Source organism: Musca autumnalis, unplaced genomic scaffold (assembly GCF_047663935.1).
Source record: "Musca autumnalis isolate F117 unplaced genomic scaffold, ASM4766393v1 scaffold_3, whole genome shotgun sequence".
Taxonomy (NCBI): domain Eukaryota; kingdom Metazoa; phylum Arthropoda; class Insecta; order Diptera; family Muscidae; genus Musca; species Musca autumnalis.
The window spans coordinates 234526007-234550800 of NW_027411866.1; the positions used below are offsets into that span (position 1 = coordinate 234526007).

General features: G+C 30.6%; 1 protein-coding gene across 1 annotated transcript in view; it reads left to right on the forward strand.

Annotated features, from left to right (window-relative positions):
* LOC141399119 (uncharacterized) overlaps positions 1-24429 on the forward strand; it is a 111600-nt gene extending 87171 nt beyond the window's left edge. Inside the window, exons 2-3 of the mRNA XM_073977261.1 lie at positions 17119-17539; positions 24011-24429. Coding sequence (XP_073833362.1) covers positions 17119-17539; positions 24011-24164 — 575 coding nt within the window. The 3' untranslated portion in view covers positions 24165-24429. The remainder of the gene's footprint in view (positions 1-17118; positions 17540-24010) is intronic.
* The last annotated feature ends 365 nt before the right edge of the window (positions 24430-24794 follow it).

Here is a 24794-nt window from a genome sequence, read left to right on the forward strand (position 1 = left end):
CTGGTCGCGAGCCAATTTTTGGTTGTTGCGGTCAAAAGATATGGCGCTTTTATTTCGCTTTTTAAGAAAGAAATTTTTATAATAACGCTGATTATTTTAATGAGCACAATTGTTACAAAAAAGGTCTCTCGAAGTGTCTTCAGCGAGTAGATTGCATAATACCTGCAAAATGTTACACATAATTCGCGGAATTCACATAAAATTGATAAATTATTGAATATAAGTCAATTTTGTTCAAAATTAAGGCCCATTTAGTGGTTATAAAATTACAAAAACATTTGTTGTGGATCAAAACTGCACGGCGCACAATGGTTCAGGAATCGATTTTCCTGGCCAAAAATAAAAATTTTGTTTTGTCAAAGATATTTAATTTCTATATGGGATTCGATGGTAAACATATTGAAACTAAGGAAACCAAAAAAATTAGGCCCAAATATTGGAAGGTGTGGGCGTGGCGTGCCCCTAAAAACGACCATTTTCCCCATTTTTGGGAAATACGTCATTTTTGCAAATTTCTGGAGAAAGACGAAGCTATTTCCCTGAAACTATAACAGTTATTGTGTTCATTGTTTTTTATAAGGTAGGTAGGATTGTGGCCTTTAAAAATAGTTTCAGTAAATTACCGTAGCGTTTACACAACATGATCTATTTTATTTTTCCTCGGGTACTAAATTTTATGAAATTCCAAATTTAGTGGACTAGAACTTTTGTGGAACAACATGGAACAAAGTTCTGTTTTCACAGAAAGATGCCCAAAAGTCTTCTCTTCCAGCCCATATATACTTTTGTACCCGTCCCGTTCCGTCCGTTTAACACTTTTTTCAATTTATTGAAATTACATGGGTAAAAATGTGTGTTTTTCTATACTGTTTCCATATGAATTACAGTTTTTTGACACAAATTACAACTTTTTTGATTATATGAGTTTTTATACGAGTTATATAAGTTTTATTAAAACCCAAGGAGAATTTTTTTTAATTTTTAAAAAAATTTTAATTTTTTTGTAAATTTTTTTTACAATTTTTTGAAAAAATTTTTTTTCGACATTTTTTCGAATTTTTTTATTGTTAGTTTTTTGGTAATTATTTTGTTTATTTGTTGGTGTTTGACCATCTTGAATACATAGGAAGATATAAAAACCACAAAAACGCTCATATTTTGATGAAAAATAGTTTAAAAACTCAAAAGTTTAACTTTGACCTTGAATTTCTCTGCAACTACCAGACCGAACTTGACCGCTTATAACTCATCTGAAAGCTGATTGTGTTATCTGTCTAACAAAAAAAGAATTATGAACATATCCCTATCCGTTCAAAAGTTACAGAATTTTGACCAGGAAAAAACGATTCTGAACCACTGTGCGGCGAATCAAATGAGACTACTATCATACAGATTGGTGTTATTGTTTCGATGTTACAGCGAAAATAAGCACATATTTTGCTCAAAAAATAATTTTTTTATTGAAAAAATATTTTTTCACATGCATTATGTAGTAGAAAATATTGGAAAAATGTATAGGAATACTTCCGTCATTTTGCTTAAATCTCCCAATAAAAAAGACGGATTTTGTTTTATTGACATTCATATTAAAGCTTTCCCATTAGGGAAGGTAATTGGGTTGATGAGGATATATCTCAAAGCTTCTGAAATGGAAATAGAGGTCAAATAACCCATTTTAATTTATATGCATTTTAAAATACGTGTAAATAGCGTAATTATCAAAATCATTTTGTCCGCATGTGATTTTCATGTACAGCAAGACCATATCTATTAAGTTGTATATATTTTTCGAAATATAATTTGGACTCTAAGATGTAACACCGGCTCCATCTTAGCATTAAAATACCTATTAAATATCGCTAATTTGCACAAACTGCATACAATTTTTGTCCGCATCCGATTTCAGTGTCCACCATGAAAATCTACATCGATATATATCTATTTGAAGGCGATCAATCAAGAACCGTGGATGTAGCATCACACACTATTTTTTGGGATAAAATGAATGTAGCTTCCTTATCAGTGAAGTTTTCAAATCTCTGTTTCCGCTAAAACGAAGGTGCTGCACTAGGTTTTTCATTGCAGTGGAAACAATCCGCAAAAAACGCGATAAAATATGCGATATTTTCAAAAACAATTTTAGGTTATTTTTTACTTTGGAATTTCTCGTAACTCGCGTTTTAGTAGATGGATTTTCACGAGGAATGATTTATTGGATCCGGAACGTAAAAAACTAAAATGTGCAACAGAGAACAAGGATATCGAATTTTTTAAAAAATGTTCGAACAAAATTTCCGCAGTTGGATGCAGATTTCAATGAAGCTGTGCAGACTACATTCACAATATACGTATCAAATAACTCAGAATCGCAAGTACTACAATCCTATATATGATTTTTTGAAAAACCTGTTTACGGAATAAAATTAGAAGAAAATTTCAAAAAACACTTAAAATCTGGCTTCAAAATGTCACCATCATTTAATGGTAGAAGCAGTTCAAATTTTGAAAAGTAATACATTACTGAGATGATCCTTATTTAGTTTGCTTCTTCTTTTACTTTGACAGGAAAATCGAGAGAAGTGTGGTTTACTCACAAATCGAGAGAAAACAAAAAAAGACATGTTGGCTTCAATCCATTTTTACCCATTTTTTAACATAAACATAGCCACTAGGCCGGGGCGATTTGTATGGAAGGAAAAAAGTGTTATCGGGCGCCTGGAGTTTCTGATTCTTGGGATTGTACTGAGCAAAAAAGTCAACTAGACCATATGTCTACGGTGAAAATCGAGCCCCCGGATTTTGACTTGAAGTTTTTTTTCAAGGTTTTTTGGATACTTTGGCATATATCAACCAAACCACTGAGATTTTCTATCCAACACAAAGACAACAATTGTAGCCAAAACAATAATAAAGAACTCTCTAGTACATCGCAAAAGCATTGGAACGCTTCTTCAGGCAGTTATGGCCTCGAGAAAGTGCACATTTTTCGGAAAATATCGATAAATGACACTGTGCTACAAAATGGGACTCAAATTCAGTGGGTGGAAAATCCCTTTTGAAGATGAAAGCCCTCGGTGAGTGTACTAAGAACCCTAAAGGAAATTTTCACCATAGATCAAGTTTCCGAGATATTGCGTGATTAATGGTTTAATTTTGGCCCCTTAATTTGTGAGAAAATAGCTTTATATCTCACTAAAGCGTTATTGTAGCTTCATTTTGATATTACATGTCTTCAGTCAAATCGAATGGTGAATCTTTTTGTAGAATATTTCATCCCTCTAACTCCATTCCTTTTATGTACTTTTCGTCCTTTATTTTTTGCACCGTAGTAAAAGTACCAGAAGACGAGATTTTACAGCATCCAAATATTCTACAAAAATTTTGTTCAGAAGATTATAGGTACGGTTCTCATTGATGACCAATCGATATTTCCCCGTTTTCATGGTCCTTTTTGACATTTACCCGGTTTTTGTTGAGAAAACTATGCTTTGTTTTTATGTATATTCGTTATTGGTATGTGGTGCTTTTGAAATACTTACCATAAATAGCTCTTGTAATGACGAACACGTTAATAACAAATTTTATTGAAGGATAGATCCGGTTATCTCAATTTTCGAACCGGTTATTCTGATATCAAAACCGATTTTGGAACCGGTTTTAAGTAACCGATTAACCGTATATGTATATCATTAGAAAGCTAATAAAATGGTCAATCAATTGACAGCAAGTAGCTGATTACAACTTTGTTGGTTCCGAAGCTAGAAATAAATGTAAAATATCACTGGGTTGACGTGGTTCAAACTTCTGAGTTCTTGATGTACTTTAAGTGCATGATAAAAACAAGTGAGAAAAGGCTATAGTCGGTACGGGGCCGACTATGTGATATCCTACACCACTACCTCTGTGAATAATCTTTTCACTCGAAAACATTTCTTTTATGGAGATACGAAAGTTTTCACCTATTTGGCTTTTATACCAAATGACTTAAGGCGAACTGAACCAAAATAATTAATATTTAATTTTATATTTGACTACTGTCGACATCACCAACATCAATAGGCTTCTATCTCTGTGAGAAAATTTCGTGATGATCCGATCAAAATTCCGACCTATAGTGTGATTGCAGAAAAAGTGAAAAAAAGGGATGCATTAACGACTATTGCGATATCTCTATTATTTGACTACCTACGCAAACCTACTTTGCATAATTTCAAAGATGGGATTTTCTACTTTCTTAGTCAGGCTTTGCTTTTAGAAGGTCCCCAACCAAAGGTGTGATATCCGTCATTATTATTAAAATCGCAAAAATTAGAAGTTGGGTTTTATTAGCGACTATTGCGATATCTTCGTTGTTAGGCCCCCTACGACAACCTACGTTACATTGTTGTAAAGCATAGCCGACCAAGAAGAGGGCACACAAAATTCTCAATATTTGCAGCTTTTGACAGTGTGTTAGTAACGTTGTATGCACGCATGCTGCAAAACAAAAACAAATCAAAACATTTGTGTGCTCTTTCGTTGCGTTCGGGTCGTGTGTGAATTGCCGAAAAACTTCGTAACTTTAACAATATCAAAGCACGACATTGTTGTAAAGGTGCTATTTTATATTTATTGACTTTTTCTCCAACTAAAGTTTTTGCTCATTCCGACCCCTAAATATTATCCGACCATCATCGAAATCAATAGGCTTCTTCCTCTTTGAGATCCCCATTAACTCTCAAAATTTCGTGACGATCCGATCAAAATTGCGGCCTGTAGCGTGATTTCCAAAAAAATTGAAAAATGGGATGAATTACCGACTATTGTGGTATCTCCGCTATTTGGTCGCCTACGCCGACCTAGTTTGCATCATTGTAAAGGTGGAATCTTCTACTTTCATAGTCAGGCTTTGATTTTGGAAAGTCCCCAGCGAAAGCTGTGATATTCGTCATTATAACTAAAATCGCAAACATGAAAATTTGGAGTTTATTTGCGACTATTTTGATATCTTCGTTGTTTGATCACCTACAAGAACCTACTTTACATCATTAGAAAGGTGATATTTTCTACTTTCATTGTCTGGTTTTGCTTTTGGTATACCCCATATAGAAGCTGAGATATTCGCTTTGGAAAAAAACGTTGTATTTTTATCCACATAAGTTTTTTGCCCTAAATATTATCCGACCATCACCAAAATCAATAGGCTTCTTCCCCTCTGGGAGCCCCATCAACACCCAAAATTTCGTGACGATCCGATCAAAATTGCGACCTGTAGCGTGATTACAAGGTTTAGATGGACAGACGGACGGACGGACGGACTGACGGACGGACACACATAGCCAGATCGACTCAGCTCGTCGAGACATTCATTTTAATATATATAAGTATGGGTCTACGACCATTATTTCGATGCGTTACAAACTTTTTGGCCAAAACCAACTTATAATACCCTCCCCACATAGTGGTGTAGGGTATAACAAAGCATAGTTTTCTCAACAAAAACCGGGTAAATGTCAAAAAGGACCATGAAAACGGGGAAATATCGATTGGTCATAAATGAGAACCGTACCTAAAATCTTCTGAACAACATTTTTGTAGAATATTTGGATGCTGTAAAATCTCCTCTTCTGGTACTTTTACTACGGTACAAAAAATAAAGGACGAAAAGTACATACAAGGAATGGAGTTAGAGGGATGAAATATTCTACAAAAAGATTCACCATTCGATTTGACTGAAGACATGTAATATCAAAATGAAGCTACAATAACGCTTTTGTGAGATATAAAGCTATTTTCACACAAATTAAGGGGCCAAAATTAAACCATTAATCACGCAATATCTCGGAAACTTGATCTATGGTGAAAATTTCCTTTAGGGTTCTTAGTACACTCACCGAGGGCTTTCATCTTCAAAAGGGATTTTCCACCAACTGAATTTGAGTCCCATTTTGTAGCACAGTGTCATTTATCGATATTTTCCGAAAAATGTGCACTTTCTCGAGGCCATAACTGCCTGAAGAAGCGTTCCAATGCTTTTGCGATGTACCAGAGAGTTCTTTATTATTGTCTTGGCTACAATTGTTTTCTTTGTGTTGGATAGAAAATCTCAGTGGTTTGGTTGATATATGTCAAAGTATCCAAAAGTCCTTGAAAAAAATCCTTAAGTCAAAATCCGGGGGCTCGATTTTCACCGTAGACATATGGTCTAGTTTACTTTTTTGCTCAGTACAATCCCAAGAATCAGAAACTGCATGCGCCCGTGGTGGTGTTCAAATCGCCCCACTCTAATAGCCACAGCTTCCACGCAAATTATATTTTAACGCCAATATTTCTTGCCACGTCCAAAAACATTTCATTTTATCCAAAAATATTTAATTTGTATAATATACAATGACAAGTCGCGTGTTCTAAAAGGGTAAACCTTGGCTTCAGCTATGTTAAATTTTCAAAAATATTGGTGATATCTACTTCTTCTTGGTCTATGTAGACATTTTGAGTTGTTGTTCGCTTTCATGGATATTCTTTCCAATGAATTTAAACATTCTCACAGTAGAATATATAACCAACGTTAAACTGGTTTCATGTATAAAAGACAAAAATCAAACCATTGTTACATAACTTGGCTTGACAATAAAAAGCTATATATCATGTCGTCCTGCTGAAACAAAGCAAAATATTCTATGGATTTGCATAAATCTAAATTTGGCGACTTAACGCCAACGCCTTTTCGTGTCATTTTCCCCAAAACAATAGCCATAGTGGCAATGACACCAGCATTAAGAAGACTAATAAACAGAGCTTCTAAGCGTGATAATCTTGGGAATTTTGAGGGTCATATTTAACATATAATACAATGTTGAAACATAATAAGAAGGTCATGAGTTAGAATATACTTTGCACTTTTGCCACTAATTATATCTTTGGGATTATACAGTGTTGTTGTCCTCGTTCAGTTCAGTTTGTTCTTTTGTTGATTCGTGTAAATGTCCTAAGATTTTGTTAACAAAAAACTTATTCATTCAATGAATGAATACTTTAGCAGCAAGAGTTAGCCTTGACTGTTAGTCGGTGGCTGCTTCCATTGAAATGTCTTGTGTGAAAATTATTATGTCGCGATGATGACTTTATGACAATGTAAATAATGCTAAACGTTTTCTTGATAGTTTGTTATACTGCAAAATGATATTCAAAACTGAACCAACAGTGATGATTCAGTTTTCTTGGAATTTAAATCAAAACAATATTTAAACATCATTGGTTGGTGATTAATGTATGGCTTTGTTTATTCATTGAAGTGAAGTATGTGTGAATTGGTGCGTATACTTAACAAAAAAGTGTGTATGCATATGTATACGCCACAGAAAACAATCGCTGGATGTTTGTTTTGCTTAGTCCCGGTCCACAATATCGTGAATTTCATTAAAAACATTTATGAAATTATGCTTTTCTAGATTGAGTGCTACGGTAGGGAAAAATCACGAAGTTGCTGTAATGGGGAACTCGATCTAAGAACACCTAATTTCATGAAATTTTTAAATGATTTTCACGCTAATGAGGACCGGTACAGGTTTCCAAAAAATCACGCGATTCGGGATTTCAAAATGTCTTATCCTGGGTTTTTGGAATTTTTCGGGACAATTTCGAGACTGCAGAATTTGTGAGGTCTTGTCGCTATAGAAGTAATTAGTAAAGTAAAAAACTCAATTTTTATTAAAGAATTAATGCAAAGACAATAATACATATTTCCAAAACTAATGTTTGGGTGTATTTCATCGTTCCATGGGGCCTATATGAAGTCGTGGACACGTACGGAAAAATTTCTGGGGAAACATTTTACACCACCAACCAAAACTAAATACCAAATTTCACCCATTTCGGTGGAATATTGAAGCCACAACCTTCAAAATACCGAAAATCGGGAGTTACCGTTCTATGGAAAAAATATGAATGCGTGGACCTATATTTACAAACTTAAGGTGTATATTGAGGCCACAACCTTCAAAATACCATAAAAATGGGCATGCACCGCTCTAAGGGGCTATATGAAGGCGTAGACCCGTGCCTATAAATTATGTGGGGGAATTTGAAAACCCCCCAACGAAGACTTAGTACCAAATTTTTTTCCATTTTCGGAGGAATGTTGGGGCCACAACTTTCAAAATACCGAAAATCGGGAGGGACCTTTCTATGGTGGTATACGTGGACCTATATCTAAAAATTTCATATGGAAAGTCTTATACCCCCAACGAAGTCTAATTAACAAATTTCAGCCATTTCGTTTGAAAATTGAGGCTACAACCCTAAAAATACCGAAAATCGGGAGGTACAGTTCTATGGTTGCTATATGAAGGTGTAGACCCATACCGACAAATAAATAGGGAGAAGTTGGAAACCCCCAATGAAGACTAAATACCAAATTTTAGGCATTTCGCTTGATGATTGTGGCCATAACCTTCAAAATTCCGAAAATTGGGAGGTACCGTTCCGACCGTTCCGGTGGACCTATACCGACAAAATTCTGGGAGAACGTTTTCTACCATCCGCGTAGACTAAGTAACCAATTTCAGCCATTTCGGTGTGAAAATAAAACTAAAACCTTCAAAATACCGGAAATCAGGCGGTAAGGCCATATCAAAACGTGGACTGATATAGCACATTTGCAATACCAAACATCCTTGGAGTAATATACACATACATACCAAATTACAAAGCTCTATCTTTAAACTTGCAAGCTGTATCTTGATTTCAACAGACGAACGGACACGGCTGATCATGAAGTGTGACAAACGGAATGACAAATTTAATTATACCCTCCATATTATGGTGGAGGGTATAAAGCTTTATCCAACGATCTCTGAGAAATTACTATCTTACCAAAAAAGCTAAATCGAGAGATGTTTTTTATTACACAAAAACCTTTGTGTTATTGAATATCCATGTTAGTACCTTTTTTCACTGTGCGTCGTCAGATTTCCGATGCTCCTTGTAGACACTTTGGCTCAATTGATGTTAGTCACAGTTTTTTGAACCTATTAAAGACGCGAAGCCAGTTCTAGGGGTATATCTTGGATAGCTTCCGTATAGTATTTCCAATGACCTGCATTAGTGGATGTCTTAGATGCCAATTGCTTTGAAGTATTTATCACAACGTTTTCCTTTTCCTTCTTTTCAAAAGTACTATTTTCATTCAAATAAGTAACTTCGAAAATTGCGGGACCCGAAAGAAAAAAATTCCGAGATTCGGGATTTGCTAAATCCCGGGTTTTCGGGATCACCATCCCTAGTTCTGCTAAGCCTTAAAGATGAGAACGCAATGGATTATTGTTGTACAACTGCCGCACAGTGAATTTTCACGACACATGGGCTGATAACACTGTGAGACAACAAAAAAAAAAATGACAAGGAAAATCGAGTAGATTATGAAAGTAGAGCTAAAAATATAAGACACGTGTATCGGCGTTTTTAAAGTTTACGTCGGAAAGTAACCAAAATAGGCGGGGCAAGTTCCGCCCATTTTAAAATTTCTCGAAGTATTCTAGCTTAAATATCTTGGAATCCTTGCATTTCATGTATGTCTTTGGCAACTTTACTTAGGAGGGTGTGGGAAATATTTTTGTTAAAAATTTTAACCCCCATGCGGTTCATCAAAGGGTCTTTTTTGTCCTTTTTTCGAAAATCTTTCAAATTTTAGAGAGTTGATGTCAGAGACAAAAATATTCTTCGTCAATTTTCCCCATAGGTCACCAAAGAAATGAAATGTCTATTTACATTCTATAGCATGAAAATATCAGTATCAATTTTGCTGAAAAAATGAAAATATTTCCCAATTTTTTTGATGAAAAATTTTACCATCTTTTTTCTAGTTGATACATGGAAGTAATATAAAACTTGGTTATAGGTGAAAAAAATCAAACTTTCAACTTAAATTCCGTAGTTAGGATAAGTCATTGGTTACTAATATTGCATGCGAAAATACATTAGAGGTCTACGGCTATGGTCCAGTGAAAATATAGGTGTCATATGGGCTCTCACATGCACAATTTGGTGTGGTCCAAAAAACTACAATGATGGGACTCACTCCTACTTTGGTGGCATTTACGGAATTAACCCTAGCAATTGACATAAATAGCTGCATCATGAATGACCACAACGAACCTAGTTGGGATATAGTCATTTGTGCCAATTTCTAAGGTTTATTCCTTAAATGCCACCAAAGTAGGAGTGAGTCCCATCATTGTAGTTTTTTTGGACCACACCAAATTGTGCATGTGAGAACCCATATGACACCTATATTTCTACTGGACCATAGCCGTAGACCTCTAATGTATTTTCGCATGCAATATAAGTAAGCAATGACTTATCCTAACTACGGAATTTAAGTTGAAAGTATTAAAAATACGCAATTTTGGCAGGTCCGATCTGGTTTTTTTATATTTTTCAAATATATATTCACCACAAATCTTTTTAAAGCTGTTTAAATTGAACGCACAACATCTTCTGTATGAATTTATAAGGAAAAACCAGCAATAAGATATTTATATTTTTCAATCACAACGACAATCTGTGTGAAAATTGGAAAATATGGCCCTAAAACCTATATATCAAAAACAAATGCTGCTAAGAATGTTATATGTTATGGTTACAGATTTCTTTTATTCAGAGGCTCATAATGAAATTTCATTTGGAACATTTCTTTCTTTAACAATATTCCCAAAAAGTAAAGGATTGTGTAAGATTTTGATCCAGTATGGAATTATGTAGAATTAACAGTCCAAAATTAAAACATATAATTTCATCCTAATATATATAAATTTGTAATCTAATTTTTTAAGGAAATAGTGTACATAGATGTATGGTTTATTTTAAAACTCATAGTGAAATTTTGTGTAAAAATTTTCATCCTTTGACTTTTTTCACCTATAACCAAGTTTTATATTACTTCCATGTATCAACTATAACAAGTAAAAAAGCATTAAGTTCGGCCGGGCCGAACTTTTCATACCCTCCACCATAAAATATTCATTCCTGTTCCCAACTTTAAGTGAGTACGTTAAAATGTCAGATAATGTACATAAAATGCTTCTTCGGGAGGCCCTTTTTTATGGTGCCTATATCTAACTGTTGACAATTTTTGGTGGGCTAGAAATTGGGAGGTACTGTTATATAGGGGTTATAGTAAAACAAGGGTCTATGTTGAGAGTTTTTGATGGGAGCCTTTAATGTCAAATAACTCCTAATTCGGTTAAAAAATTTAGCTAGAATCCTCAAAATATCGAAAATCGGTACATAACTTGGGAACTTCAAATGTCATTAACAGCTAGTTCGGAGGTATCTGGGCTATACAAAAATATGAACTTAAATGAACAATTTTTGTTGCAGAATTTTCGTTGACTTTCAAATTTCAAATTACAGAAAGTTCGTCCAAAACTAAAGCTAAGGTACGGAAAATCGGGAGGTTTGTTTTGTTTGTTTTGTACCGAAAATCGGGAAGTATCGTTATATTGGGGCTATGTTGAAAATTGTTGATGCAGATGCGTGGTGACCACTACAACCTTCAAATGTCAAATTACAGTTAGTTCTGTTAAAAATTGTAGCTAAAATGGCCAAATTACTGAAAATTGGGAGGTACCGTTACATGGGAGCTATATCCGAACATGGACCTATTTTTGATGGAGAGGTGTTGTGACCACTAAGAACTTCAAATGTCAAATTACTGCTAGTTTGGTTTAATATTGTAGCTAAAATCATCACTAAGAATTTCAAATGTCAAATGTTCAAATTACAGATAATTCGGTTAAAACTTGTTGGTAAAATTCTCAAAATACCTGAAATCGGGCGATAACGTTATATGGGGGCTATTCCAAAACATGGACATATGTCCACTAGTTATTTAAGTTTATTGATATTTAAGAAGCCTAAATGTCAATTGATAGCTAAATCGGTCTGAAAATTTAGATAAAAACGTCAAAATGTCGTAAATCGGGGGTACCGTTATATGGGGGCTACACCAACACGTGGACCTAGGTCCACAACTTTTGTTATATAAATTTAGTTACACTTAAGAACCCTAAATGTCAAATTATACCTATATCGGTCTGAAAATGTAGCTAAAAACGTCAAAATACCGCAAATCGGGGGGTAGCGTTATATGGGGGCTATACCAAAACGTGGACCTATGTCCACAACTTTTATTATATAAGTTTATTAACACTTAAGAACCCTAAATGTCAAATTATAGCTACATCGGTCTGATAATGTAGCTAAAAACGTCAAAATACCGTATATCGGGGGGTAGCGTTATATGGGGGCTATACCAAACCGTGGACTTATGTACACAAATTTTGTCATATATTTTTTTTTGATACTTAAGGACCCTAAATGTCAAATTATAGCTAAATCGGTCTAAAAATGTTGCTAAAAACGTCAAAATACCGCAAATCGGGGGGTACCGTTATATGGGGGCTATACCAAAACGTGGACCTATGTCCACAAGTTTTGTTATATAAGTTTATTGACACTTAAGAGCCCTAAATGTCAAATTATAGCTACATCGGTCTGAAAATGTAGCTAAAAACGTCAAAATACCGCAAATCGGGGGGTACCGTTATATGGGGGCTATACCAAAACGTTTACCTATGTCCACAACTTCTAATATATAAGTTTATTAATACTTAAGAACCCTAAATGTCAAATTATAGCATAATCGACCAAAAACTGAAGCTAAAAACGTCAAAATACCGCAAATCGGGGGGTACCGTTATATGGGGGCTATACCAAAACGTGGACCTATGTCCACAAGTTTTGTTATATATGTTTATTGATACTTAAGAACCCTAAATGTCAAATTATAGCCAAATCGGTCTGAAAATGTAGCTAAAAACGTCAAAATACCGTAAATCGGGGGGTACCGTTATATGGGGGCTATACCAAAACGTGGACCGATATAGCCCATCATCGAACTTGACCTGCCTGCAAACAAAAGACGCATTTTCCCAAAATTTCAGCGTCCTATCTCCATTTTTGTGGATGCTAGAGTGATTACCACAGACGGACGGACGGACGTGCTCAGATCGACTTAGAATGTTACCCTGATCAAGAATATATATACTTTATAGGGTCGCAAATGAGTATTTCAATGCGTTACAAACGGAAAAACAAACTTAATATACCCTCCATACTATGGTGGAGGGTATAAAAAGAAGGAACAATTTTTCATCAAAAAAATTGGGAAATATTTTCGTGTTTTTTCAGCAAAATTGATACTGATATTTTCATGCTATAGAATGTAAATAGACCTTTCATTTCTTTGGTGACCTATGGTGAAATTTGACGAAGAATATTTTTGTCTCTGACATCATCTCTCTAAAATTATGTTTTCTGGGACAATTTTGAATAAACTCAGATGAAGTCCGACTTTAACCCTAAAACGTTTTTTTCATTTTTAGAGATTACTGGCGATTAGACAAGAGTTACAGATTTGGTGTATTCTGACACCTATAGTAAAATTTTATGGTGTACAATTCTGTAGAATATTCGGATTTGATACGATCACATTTCTAATGAGTTTTTGAAAGATTTTCGAAAAAAAGGACAAAAAAGACCCCTTTGATGAACCGCATGAGGTTGAAAATTTTTAACAAAAATATTTCCCACACCCTCCTTAGTAAAGTTGCCAAAAACATTATATACCTGAAATGCAAGGATTCCAAGATATCTAAACTCGAATATTTCGAAAAATTTTAAAATGGGCGGAACTTGCGCCGCCTATTTTGGTTACTTTCCGACGTAAACTTTAAAAACGCCGATACACGTGTCTCATATTTTTAGCTCTTCTTTCATAATGTACGCGGTTTTTCCCATCATTTTGAAAAAAATTGAATTTTGTTGCACAGTGTAATTATGTTTTAAATAAATCGCGACAGATAATCCAAATAACTTGTTGTTTTGTGTGTGGCCGACGTTACCTTTGTTTTACAACAGCAATCAAAACGAGAGTCGCACTCGCTATAGTTTGCTAGCTCAAGTTTTACAAACACCACTTGGCTCAGACAACACCATAATAAAACAAGTAAGCAATGGCTATAGTCGGACGGAGCCGACCATGTGATACCCTACACCACAACCTTCACGCTGAATGTCCGGCTTCGATTTCCATCAAATTGTCAACGGTGGCAAAATACCCCTTAGTAATGCTGGCGATATTTCCTGAGTATTTCAGCCATGAAAAACGTTTCTACAAGTGGAAACTTAGGACACGCCGTTCGGACTCGGCGATAAAAACTAGGTCACATAACAATAACTTAATATGAATCCATTGATATAAGAGAAGCCTCCCTTGTCTTTACTGGGATGTTTGGGGAAAAATATATAAATTATACATTTCTAAAAAATATTCGAAAATTGGAAAATTCACATTCACTATTCACCCCTGCTACATCTTCAAATTTTCTTTGAATATGAGGTTCCTTTTTGGAATACACCTTAAATAAATAATTATATATACCATGCAATTTGGCATATTTGATAATTGGTAATTGGGAAAATTGCGATTTTATCGAAGATCTATCGTCCAAAAATTGTGCATTTCTACCTCACAAATGCTTCGAAAATAGTTCATTGTGGGCATATATTGTGATATCAAAAATATATTTTATACCGGTAGAAATAACTAACAATGAATAGAAATTCAAAAATTTTGCATGCAAACAATTTTATAAATCCCAAAATTATTCATATTCAATTACACAGCAAAGAAGATAGTATAAGTCAGCTGCGCTAACGGTGATATACCTTCAGCCTCTGCCGTATAAAAATACATTTATTTTGTAACACGAGTTTGCTTCAAAATACGTGGAATCTGTAGGTATCGTAATACGGGGCTATTCGAAATCAATTTTAGTAAGCTAAGTTCTGAGTTTTGGAAATATTTTAGAATTATTTTTTCAGATTTGTAATTTTAGTCGGAGCCGGCAGGGGTTTTCGGAACTTCTGGACTATTATCTCAGGAAGTATGTCTTACCCCGGGAAAGGGACCAGAATAGGGACCGTAAAAAGAACCTTCTACAAAATAAATAATAATAATCAAATAGATCCGATGCGGGTCCTCAAACTGCACTTTTCCCAAATTTTGTGTGGGAGGTACTCGGAGGACGGACCGATAAAGTCCATATTCCGACCGGACAGATGACTGGATGAAATAATACGATGTGTACTGATTTGTTTTACTGATTTGGGGCGCAAGTACAATCTGCTTAAAAAAATCAAAACTACTCTTAAATTTCCCTTTTCCGAATTTGGTGTGGGAGGTACCCTACGGTGTGAACCGATCTAGTCTTATCCGATCTATATCTGGAAGGAATAATATTATATGGAAAGTTTGGAGCAAATCGATTGCTCACTTCGCCAGTAATCGTTCACACAATTTTTAGAAAAAAATTTTGAACTTTTTTGGGGGAGGTGTGGACCGACATAGCCTACATTCGAACTTAAACAAAGTATGGGCAAAATAATACATTGTATAAAATTTGGTTCCAATCGGTAGATCCGTTTGAGAGTTATCGTGCGCACCAGCCAGCTAGACATTAAGAGAGACAGATGAACGGACGGCGCTAAATAGACTCCAAATTTTCTGAAACGAATTTCGTCCAAACATACTTGGAGTCTAAGACCAATATTTCGATGAGACACATCTTTGGTCGTATTTTGTTTGTATCCCCTTTACCCTAAATCCTGATGTATAAAATATGTGGCGAGGCAACCCCATGTTGCAATATTTGTATAAAAATCCAATTTGACAAATGAATTAAAAATTTCTCTGTCATGATAGAGACAATTTGTAGCATGGGAGGAAATTGTGGTTCTCTACACAAAACACATTATATAACAGGCAGTAGGTGCATTATCTAGCAGATACATTATTGCAATTTGCATGAGGGGAAAGATCAGTAGTTTTTTTTTTCATATGTAGGCTATTTTGCCGGTATATGCCCTCCAGGAATGAAAATATGGACCAAAAATAAAATTTGTATATTTTCATACAAAAGTAATGGTCTATGTCAACCGCTAAATAGCATCAGATCATCATGCAGAATTATAGGCATTTCCTTCAACCTAAAATCTTACCTTGTGTAAAATTTCGTGACTATTGAGCTATAATTGCGACCTCTAGCGGGTTTATGATTACACTACAAACAAAAACCTGGTCGTAACTCTGTTATCTGATCACGTACATCAACATAATTGACATCAATTGAAAGGTCAAGAGATCGTCTTCCAAATATAGCTCACGAGTGGGGAATGTGTCTTTCAGGAACAGAGATATAAGCTGTTTATTAAAATTTGTCACAATTTTCACACAAAAGTTGTGGTCCATTTAACCCTCTAAATATTATCTGATCGCCATCTCAAATTGCAAGCTTCTTCTTTGTCATATACTCTTACCTTATTTAAAAGTTCGAGGCGATCGCACTATTATTGCGACCTACAGAGCAGCTACAAAATCGGATAAAAATTATGTTTTTGGTCCATTTCACCCGCTAAATATTTCACGATCATCACCAATTAAAATAGCGATCTATTCTGATGTGAAACCGACCTCCATACCAAATTTCGTGACTATCGGTTCATAATTGCGGCCTGGAGTTTGATTACAATTTATAATGGACAGACGGACACACGGACGGACGGATACACATCTCAAAATCGCTTTATCTCGCCGAGATATGAAGATTGGTATACCACATTGGGGGTCTCCGATGAATATTTCGCGGTGTTACATGAATTTTCCCCAAAACAAACTTATAATACCCTTTCCACATAGTGGTGTAGGGTATAAAAACTAAAACTAAGTTTTCAATTTAAAAATTTGAAATATTTTTAAGATCGACCCTTAAAAGTAGGAACCCGAAAAAATTGCCTTCTTTTTATTTATCATAGAAAAATCCACATATAAATATTCTTAGTTCTTACTTCTCTAAGCTAACAAAGCGAATCTTCGTAGCATAAATAAAAAAACTATACTCCAATTGTATTCTGTATTAATTTTACGAAATAAAGTTTAAATAAATATGTCATCACATAAATGTACATAATTAATGTCTTAATTGCTATCTATTTCTTTCCTCCTTCCCACATTTTCAGATGGCATAACACAACTGAGTACGACCCCAACAATAACGAAACAAACCACAAGCTCTATTAATCCATTAAATAGTAAACATGCATTTGTGGCCATGACCACAGATGGTTACCGCCAACAACGTTATTGCAGGCGTTCTGCTTTCTTCAAGTCATTCAGTCGTAACAGTAGAACAAGTGCTGACAGTGAGGAAACTATATCGCCCTCGTGCCAAGCACAGAATGTATTGTCCCCAAAGTTCCAGAGACAACATAAACCGACACATCAGTCGGTGGCGGCATCCTCTGCTATTCAGCGACAATATCTCCAACCGCAATCAGCATACATGTCATCGAATGAGGGCGGTGTTGGAGGTTGCGGTATAGAGAAACGTAAGCTGTATAGCTCACCAAGATTACGCATAACTGAATCGGCATTGAGAAGGTAAGTTTCGCAATACTGGCTATTTGCGTGAGTGAAAACGTAATTAATGTGGTAAAGGGGTAATTTGTCCTTCAAAATATTAAAATTTTAAATTTTACTTTGATACTAAATAAACGTAAAAGATAAAAGGTACTTTGTTCAAGTTCGATTTTTTTTAAATTCGGAAATATTTAAAAATATGTTTATAATATCCACGATTATGTTAAAAACATTTAAATCAAATCACAGATTTGTTAAAAAAATATTTTATATACGTTAATTTATATTTGTAAAAATATAAATATACGTTTATTTATATTTGTAAAAATAACATGGTTATTTAAAAAATACAGTATTATTTAAAAAATATTTTTAAGAAATACAGGTTTATATAAAAAATATTTTTAAAAAATACAGGATTGTTTAAAAAATATTTTTAAAAATTCCACTATTATTTTAAAAATGTAAATGTATTTAAAAAAAACATATTTTTAAAAAAGTCACAATTTAAAAACAAAAATATTTTAAAAAAATCCACGATTATTTACAAAAAATATTTGTAAAAAAAACTCGGTTATTTAAAAAATTATTTTTTAAAAATCCACTATTATTTGAAGAATTTACGATTATTTAAAAAAACATATTTTTAAAAAATCAACAATTTAAAAAAATATTTTTAAAAAATCCACGATTATTTATAAAAATATTTTTAAAAAATCTACGATTATTTATAAAAATATTTTTAAAAAATTCACGATTATTTATAAAAATATTTTTAAAAAATCCACGATTATATAAAAAAATATATTTAAAAAATCCACGTTTATATTAAAGAATATTTTTAAAAAATTCAAGTTTATTTAAAAAATATTTTTTAAAAATGAGCGATTATTTAATTTTTTTTAAATCCACGATTATTTAAAAAATAATTTTTAAATCCACGATTATTTAAAAAATAATTTTTAAATCCACGATTATTTAAAAAATAATTTTTAAAAATCCACGATTATTTAACAAATATTTTTAAAAATCCACGATTATTTAACAAATATTTTTAAAAATCCACGATTATTTAAAAATATTTTTAAAAATCCACGATTATTTAAAAAATATTTTTAAAAAGTCACGACTATTTAAAAAATATTTTAAAAAAATCCACGATTATTTAAAAAATATTTTAAAAAAATCCACGATTATTTAAAAAATATTTTAAAAAAATCCACGATTATTTAAAAAATATTTTAAAAAAATCCACGATTATTTAAAAAATATTTTAAAAAAATCCACGATTATTTAAAAAATATTTTAAAAAAATCCACGATTATTTAAAAAATATTTTAAAAAAATCCACGATTATTTAAAGAATATTTTTAAAAAATCCACGATTATTTAAAAAATATTTTAAAAAAATCCACGATTATTTAAAGAATATTTTTAAAAAATCCACGATTATTTAAAAAATATTTTTAAAAAATCCACGATTATTTAAAGAATATTTTTAAAAAATCCACTATTATTTAAAAAACATTTTTAAAAAATCCACGATTATTTTAAAAATATTTTTAAAAAATCCACTATTATTTAAAAAACATTTTTAAAAAATCCACGATTATTTAAGAAACATTTTTAAAAAATCCACGATTATTTAAAAAACATTTTTAAAAAATCCACTATTATTTAAAAAATGTTTTTAAAAAATCCACGATTTTTTAAAAAATATTTTAAAAAATCCACTGTTATTTAAAAAATATTTTAAAAAATCCACTGTTATTTAAAAAATATTTTAAAAAATCCACTGTTATTTAAAAAATATTTTAAAAAATCCACTGTTATTTAAAAAATATTTTAAAAAATCCACTGTTATTTAAAAAATATTTTTAAAAATTCCACAATTATTTAAAAAATATTTTTAAAAATTCCACAATTATTTAAAAAATATTTTTAAAAATTCCACAATTATTTAAAAAAAAATTTTAAAAATCCACGATTATTTAAAAAATATTTTTAAAAAATCCACGATTATTTAAAAAATATTTTTAAAAAATCCACGATTATTTGCAAAATATATTTAAAAAATCCACGAATATTTAAAAAATATTTTTAAAAAAATCCACGATTATTTAAAAAATATTTTTAAAAAATCCACGAATATTTAAAAAATATTTTTAAAAAATCCACGATAATATAAATAATATTTTTAAAAAATCCACGATTATTTAAAAACTATTTTAAAAAAATCCATTATTAAAACATATTTTTAAAAAATCCACGATTATTTAAAAAATATGTTTAAAAAATCCAAGTTTATTTACAAGATTTTTTTAAAAAATCCAGGATTATTTAAAAAATATTTTTAAAAAATTCACGATTATTTAAAAATATTTTAAAAAATCCACGAATTTTTAAAAAATTCACGATTATTTAAAAATATTTTGAAAAATCCACGATTATTTAAAAATAGTTTGAAAAATCCACGAATTTTTAAAAAATCCACTATTAATTAAAAAATATTTTTAAAAAATCCACGATTAGTTAAAAAAAACATTTTTAAAAAATCCACGATTATTTAAAAATATTTTTAAAAAATCCACGATTATTTAAAAAATATTTTTAAAAAATCCACGATTATTAAAAAAATTTTTAAAAAATCCACGATTATTTAAAAAATATTTTTAAAAAATCCACGATTATTTAAAAAACATTTTTAAAAAATCAACGATTAGTTAAAAAATATTTTTAAAAAATCCACGATTATTTAAAAAATATTTTTAAAAAATCCGCGATTATTTAAAAAATATTTTTAAAAAATCCACGATTATTTAAAAAATATATTTAAAAAATATTTTAAAAAATTCCACGATTACACTGTGCAACATTTTTAAGGTGACCTTGTGCAAACAATTCGAACTGAGGATTTTTTGAAAGTACAGACCCAAACGACAAGAAACCCTAGTTGCGTTTTGTTGTGTCAGATCCAGCTCGGGTTTTATGGCCCCATCTAAGCATGGTTAAATATTGAGTTTTTAAAGCAATTCGGGGCTATATCTCTGAAGCCAATGCGAATCTTCTTCTGACATCTGAAGAAAATTTGTAGATAAGGACAAGAATACAATATTTGGAGAAATAATGAACTCGAAAAACTACATTTATTGCCTCAAATTTCAAACTATATGCAAAAATACCACAATTTTTTACATTTCGCACCGTATCTCCCAAACCGTTAATTTTTTCTGAATATTTTCTTTTGGAAAAATATTCCCTGGAATGTAATACACAACTCTTCAGAACATGTGATTGTTGTAAAATGCCTCTATCCCGTTGTTTTCAGTACATTTTTCAACGACGATTTAATAAAAATATCAATAATGTAGTGAAATCCGAAATGCGAGAATAAACTGTTGGTGTGAACTGTGTTTGAAATACGTGTTATAAAAGATATGATGCGAAATACCGCTAAAACAGTATGATGTAAGCATTTTAGAGTTTCAGAATGTTCTCAAGAATTGTTGAGAACTTTATTTAGAAGATTTTTGCAAAAGGTTACTTGGTTCAACTCCCAATAGTTTAGCCTATACTGACAAGAATTTCAGCAAATATGTAAAATTTTCTATATTTTATTGATTTTGATCCCCTAGATGTATCTTTTCTTATGTGGTTTCTTCAAAAGATACGTTCTACTAGTTTAGGGCTACAATATTGCTAAAGACAGCAAGGCCATATTCCTATTTGTTTCTGAGATAAAGGTCTGATAAATGCAAAAAAGTGTAGATTTGGGCCGGTTTAGATTAGGCCATAAAATCCGAATTGGATCTGGCAGGACAAAACCCAACTAGGGTTTTTGTAGTCTAAATATCGCTCGTTTACTCAAAGAGTGACATAACTCGAAAAATGCGTTTTCTGAGTTAGCAATTTCTATTTTTTCTACGACTTCTAATTTACCTTATGTCAAATTTTCACACTGATATCTTTAAAACTCAACGAGTTACAGCTCATTTACTACGAGTTTGGCATAATTCAACACAAAAGTTTTTTGAGTTTATGAAACACTGAAACATTTCAAATCATGCTTGATCTTGCACAGAAAATTAACATTGATATCTGGCTAGCTTTTTTCAAAATATGGTCCAAGTAGTTATTTTAGTTGTGCAACAATCTTTTTAGATGGGGAAGTCAAATTTCATTTGCCAACTTAAAACGCGTTTTTCTCGAAAGTGGATTTTTTGAAATGTGTCACTCTTTGAGTAAATGAGCGATATGTACTTTCAAAAAATCCATACTAGAAGTTGTTTGCATTTTCAGTGTTGCATAGTGTTATTTAAAAAATATTTTTCAAAAATCCACGATTATTTAAAGAATATTTTTCAAAAATCTACGATTATTAAAAGAATATTTTTAAAAAATCCACGATTATTTAAAAAATATTTTTAAAAATTCCACGATTATTTAAAAAATATTTTTCAAAAATCCCCGATTATTTAAAGAATATTTTTAAAAAATCCCCGATTATTTAAAGAATATTTTTAAAAAATCCACGATTATTTAAAACATATTTTAAAAAAATCCACGATTATTTAAAAATCCACGATTATTTAAAAAATATTTTAAAAAAATCCACGATTATTTAAAAATCCACGATTATTTAAAAAACATTTTTAAAAAATCCACGATTATTTAAAAATCCACGATTATTTAAAAAACATTTTTAAAAAATCCACGATTATTTAAAAAATATTTTTAAAAAATCCACGATTATTTAAAAAATATTTTTAAAAAATCCACGATTATTTAAAAAATATTTTTAAAAAATCCACGATTATTTAAAAAATATTTTTAAAAAATCCACGATTATTTAAAAAATATTTTTAAAAAATCCACGATTATTTAAAAAAATATTTTAAAAAAATCCACTATTATTTAAAACATATTTAAAAAAAAATTTTAAATCCACGGTTATTTAAAAAAAATTCTTTTTAAAAAATCTACGATTATTTAAAAAATATTTAAAAAAAAAAAAATTTAAATCCACTGTTATTTAAAAAAATTTCTTTTTAAAAAATCTACGATTATTTAAAAAAAATTTTAAAAAATCTACGATTATTTAAAAAATATTTTTAAAAAATCTACGATTATTTAAAAAATATTTTTAAAAAATCTACGATTATTTAAACAATATTTTTAAGAAATCTACGATTATTTAAAAAATATTTTTAAAAAATCTACGATTATTTAAAAAATATTTTTAAAAAATCCACGCTTATTTAAAAAATATTTTTAAAAAATCCACGCTTATTTAAAAAATATTTTTAAAAAATCCACGATTATTTAAAAAATATTTTTAAAAAATGCACGATTATTTAAAAAATATTTTTAAAAAATGCACGATTATTTAAAAAATATTTTTAAAAAATGCACGATTATTTAAAAAATATTTTTAAAAAATGCACGATTATTTAAAAAATATTTTTAAAAAATGCACGATTATTTAAAAAATATTTTTAAAAAATGCACGATTATTTAAAAAATATTTTTAAAAAATGCACGATTATTTAAAAAATATTTTTAAAAAATGCACGATTATTTAAAAAATATTTTTAAAAAATCCACGATTACTTAAAAAATATTTTTAAAAAATCCACGATTACTTAAAAAATATTTTTAAAAAATCCACGATTACTTAAAAAATATTTTTAAAAAATCCACGATTATTTAAAAAATATTTTTAAAAAATCGACGATTATTTAAAAGATATTTTTAAAAAATCGACGATTATTTAAAAGATATTTTTAAAAAATCCACGATTATTTAAAAAATATTTTTAAAAAATCCACGATTATTTAAAAAATATTTTTAAAAAATCCATGATTATTTAAAAAATATTTTTAAAAAATCCACGATTATTTAAAAAATATTTTTAAAAAATCCATGATTATTTAAAAAATATTTTTAAAAAATCCACGATTATTTAAAAAATATTTTTAAAAAATCCACGATTATTTAAAAAATATTTTTAAAAAATCCACGATTATTTAAAAAATATTTTTAAAAAATCCACGATTATTTTAAGAAATATTTTTAAAAAATCCACGATTATTTTAAGAAATATTTTTAAAAAATCCACGATTATTTTAAGAAATATTTTTAAAAAATCCACGATTATTTTAAGAGATATTTTTAAAAAATCCACGATTATTTAAAAAATATTTTTAAAAAATTTTCGATCATTTAAAAAAATTCAAAATTTTTAAAATTTCCATGAACTTAAAAAAATATATTTTTAAAAAATCCACGTGTATTTAAAGAAATATTTTTTAAAAATCCACGTGTATTTATAGAAATATTTTTGTAAAAATCTACGTGTAATAAAAAAAAATTTCCACAAATATTTTTAAAAAAATCCAAGATTTTTTTCTAATAATGTCCATTTAAATTATTAATTTAATTTATTGTAGTCACAAACAATTCATAAAAAATTCTCTCTTGCCATAATTTTAGATCGAACATTGAGAAAACATTGGAAAGCAAAAAACGTGTTGTAAAAATGCTCTTCGTTCTGGTGCTGGAATTCTTCATCTCTTGGACACCGCCAATACTCTGGCCATGTTCAAAGGATCGGCTACATACGAATATGTCGACTATAGAAAAATAAGTTTCCTACAATTGCTTGCCTATTCGTCGAATTGCTGTAATACAATTACGTATTGTTTTGTGAATGACGGAACATTATGTCAAAAAAATTCCAATGCGCCAGCAGGAACGAATCTCTCAATAGCTGGTAATGACATTGCTATCGGAAACAGTTGTACCGTGGTGAAGGCAAACGCTGTCCTATGGCTGACAAACAAACAACAAGAGCTTTAGTAAAACGATGAGAATGGGTACTTCTGGGAAAGGAAATATATGTTATATTGACAATTTAAAACGCACATTTTTAAATTACAACAATTGATTTTTATTATAAATTGTCTTATATAATAAATATGGTTTCAGATAATTTATGGTAATTTGTTTAATAGTAATTTAATAAGATTGACGCACAATCGTGTATACAATTGATATACTCTACATCATTACATGGCCGAAGATATTTAATGGGAAGGCTTTTCTTTGGTACACTGTTAAATAGGCTATAAGGGCCATAATAATTGTTCCAGAAACACACATACAAAAATAAATGTTAATTACATTTGCATATGTAAACTTCTTACTGTAAATAAATTACAAAGATAAAAAAGATGCACACAAATTGGTATTAAATGCCATTAAATTTTACCCTTAC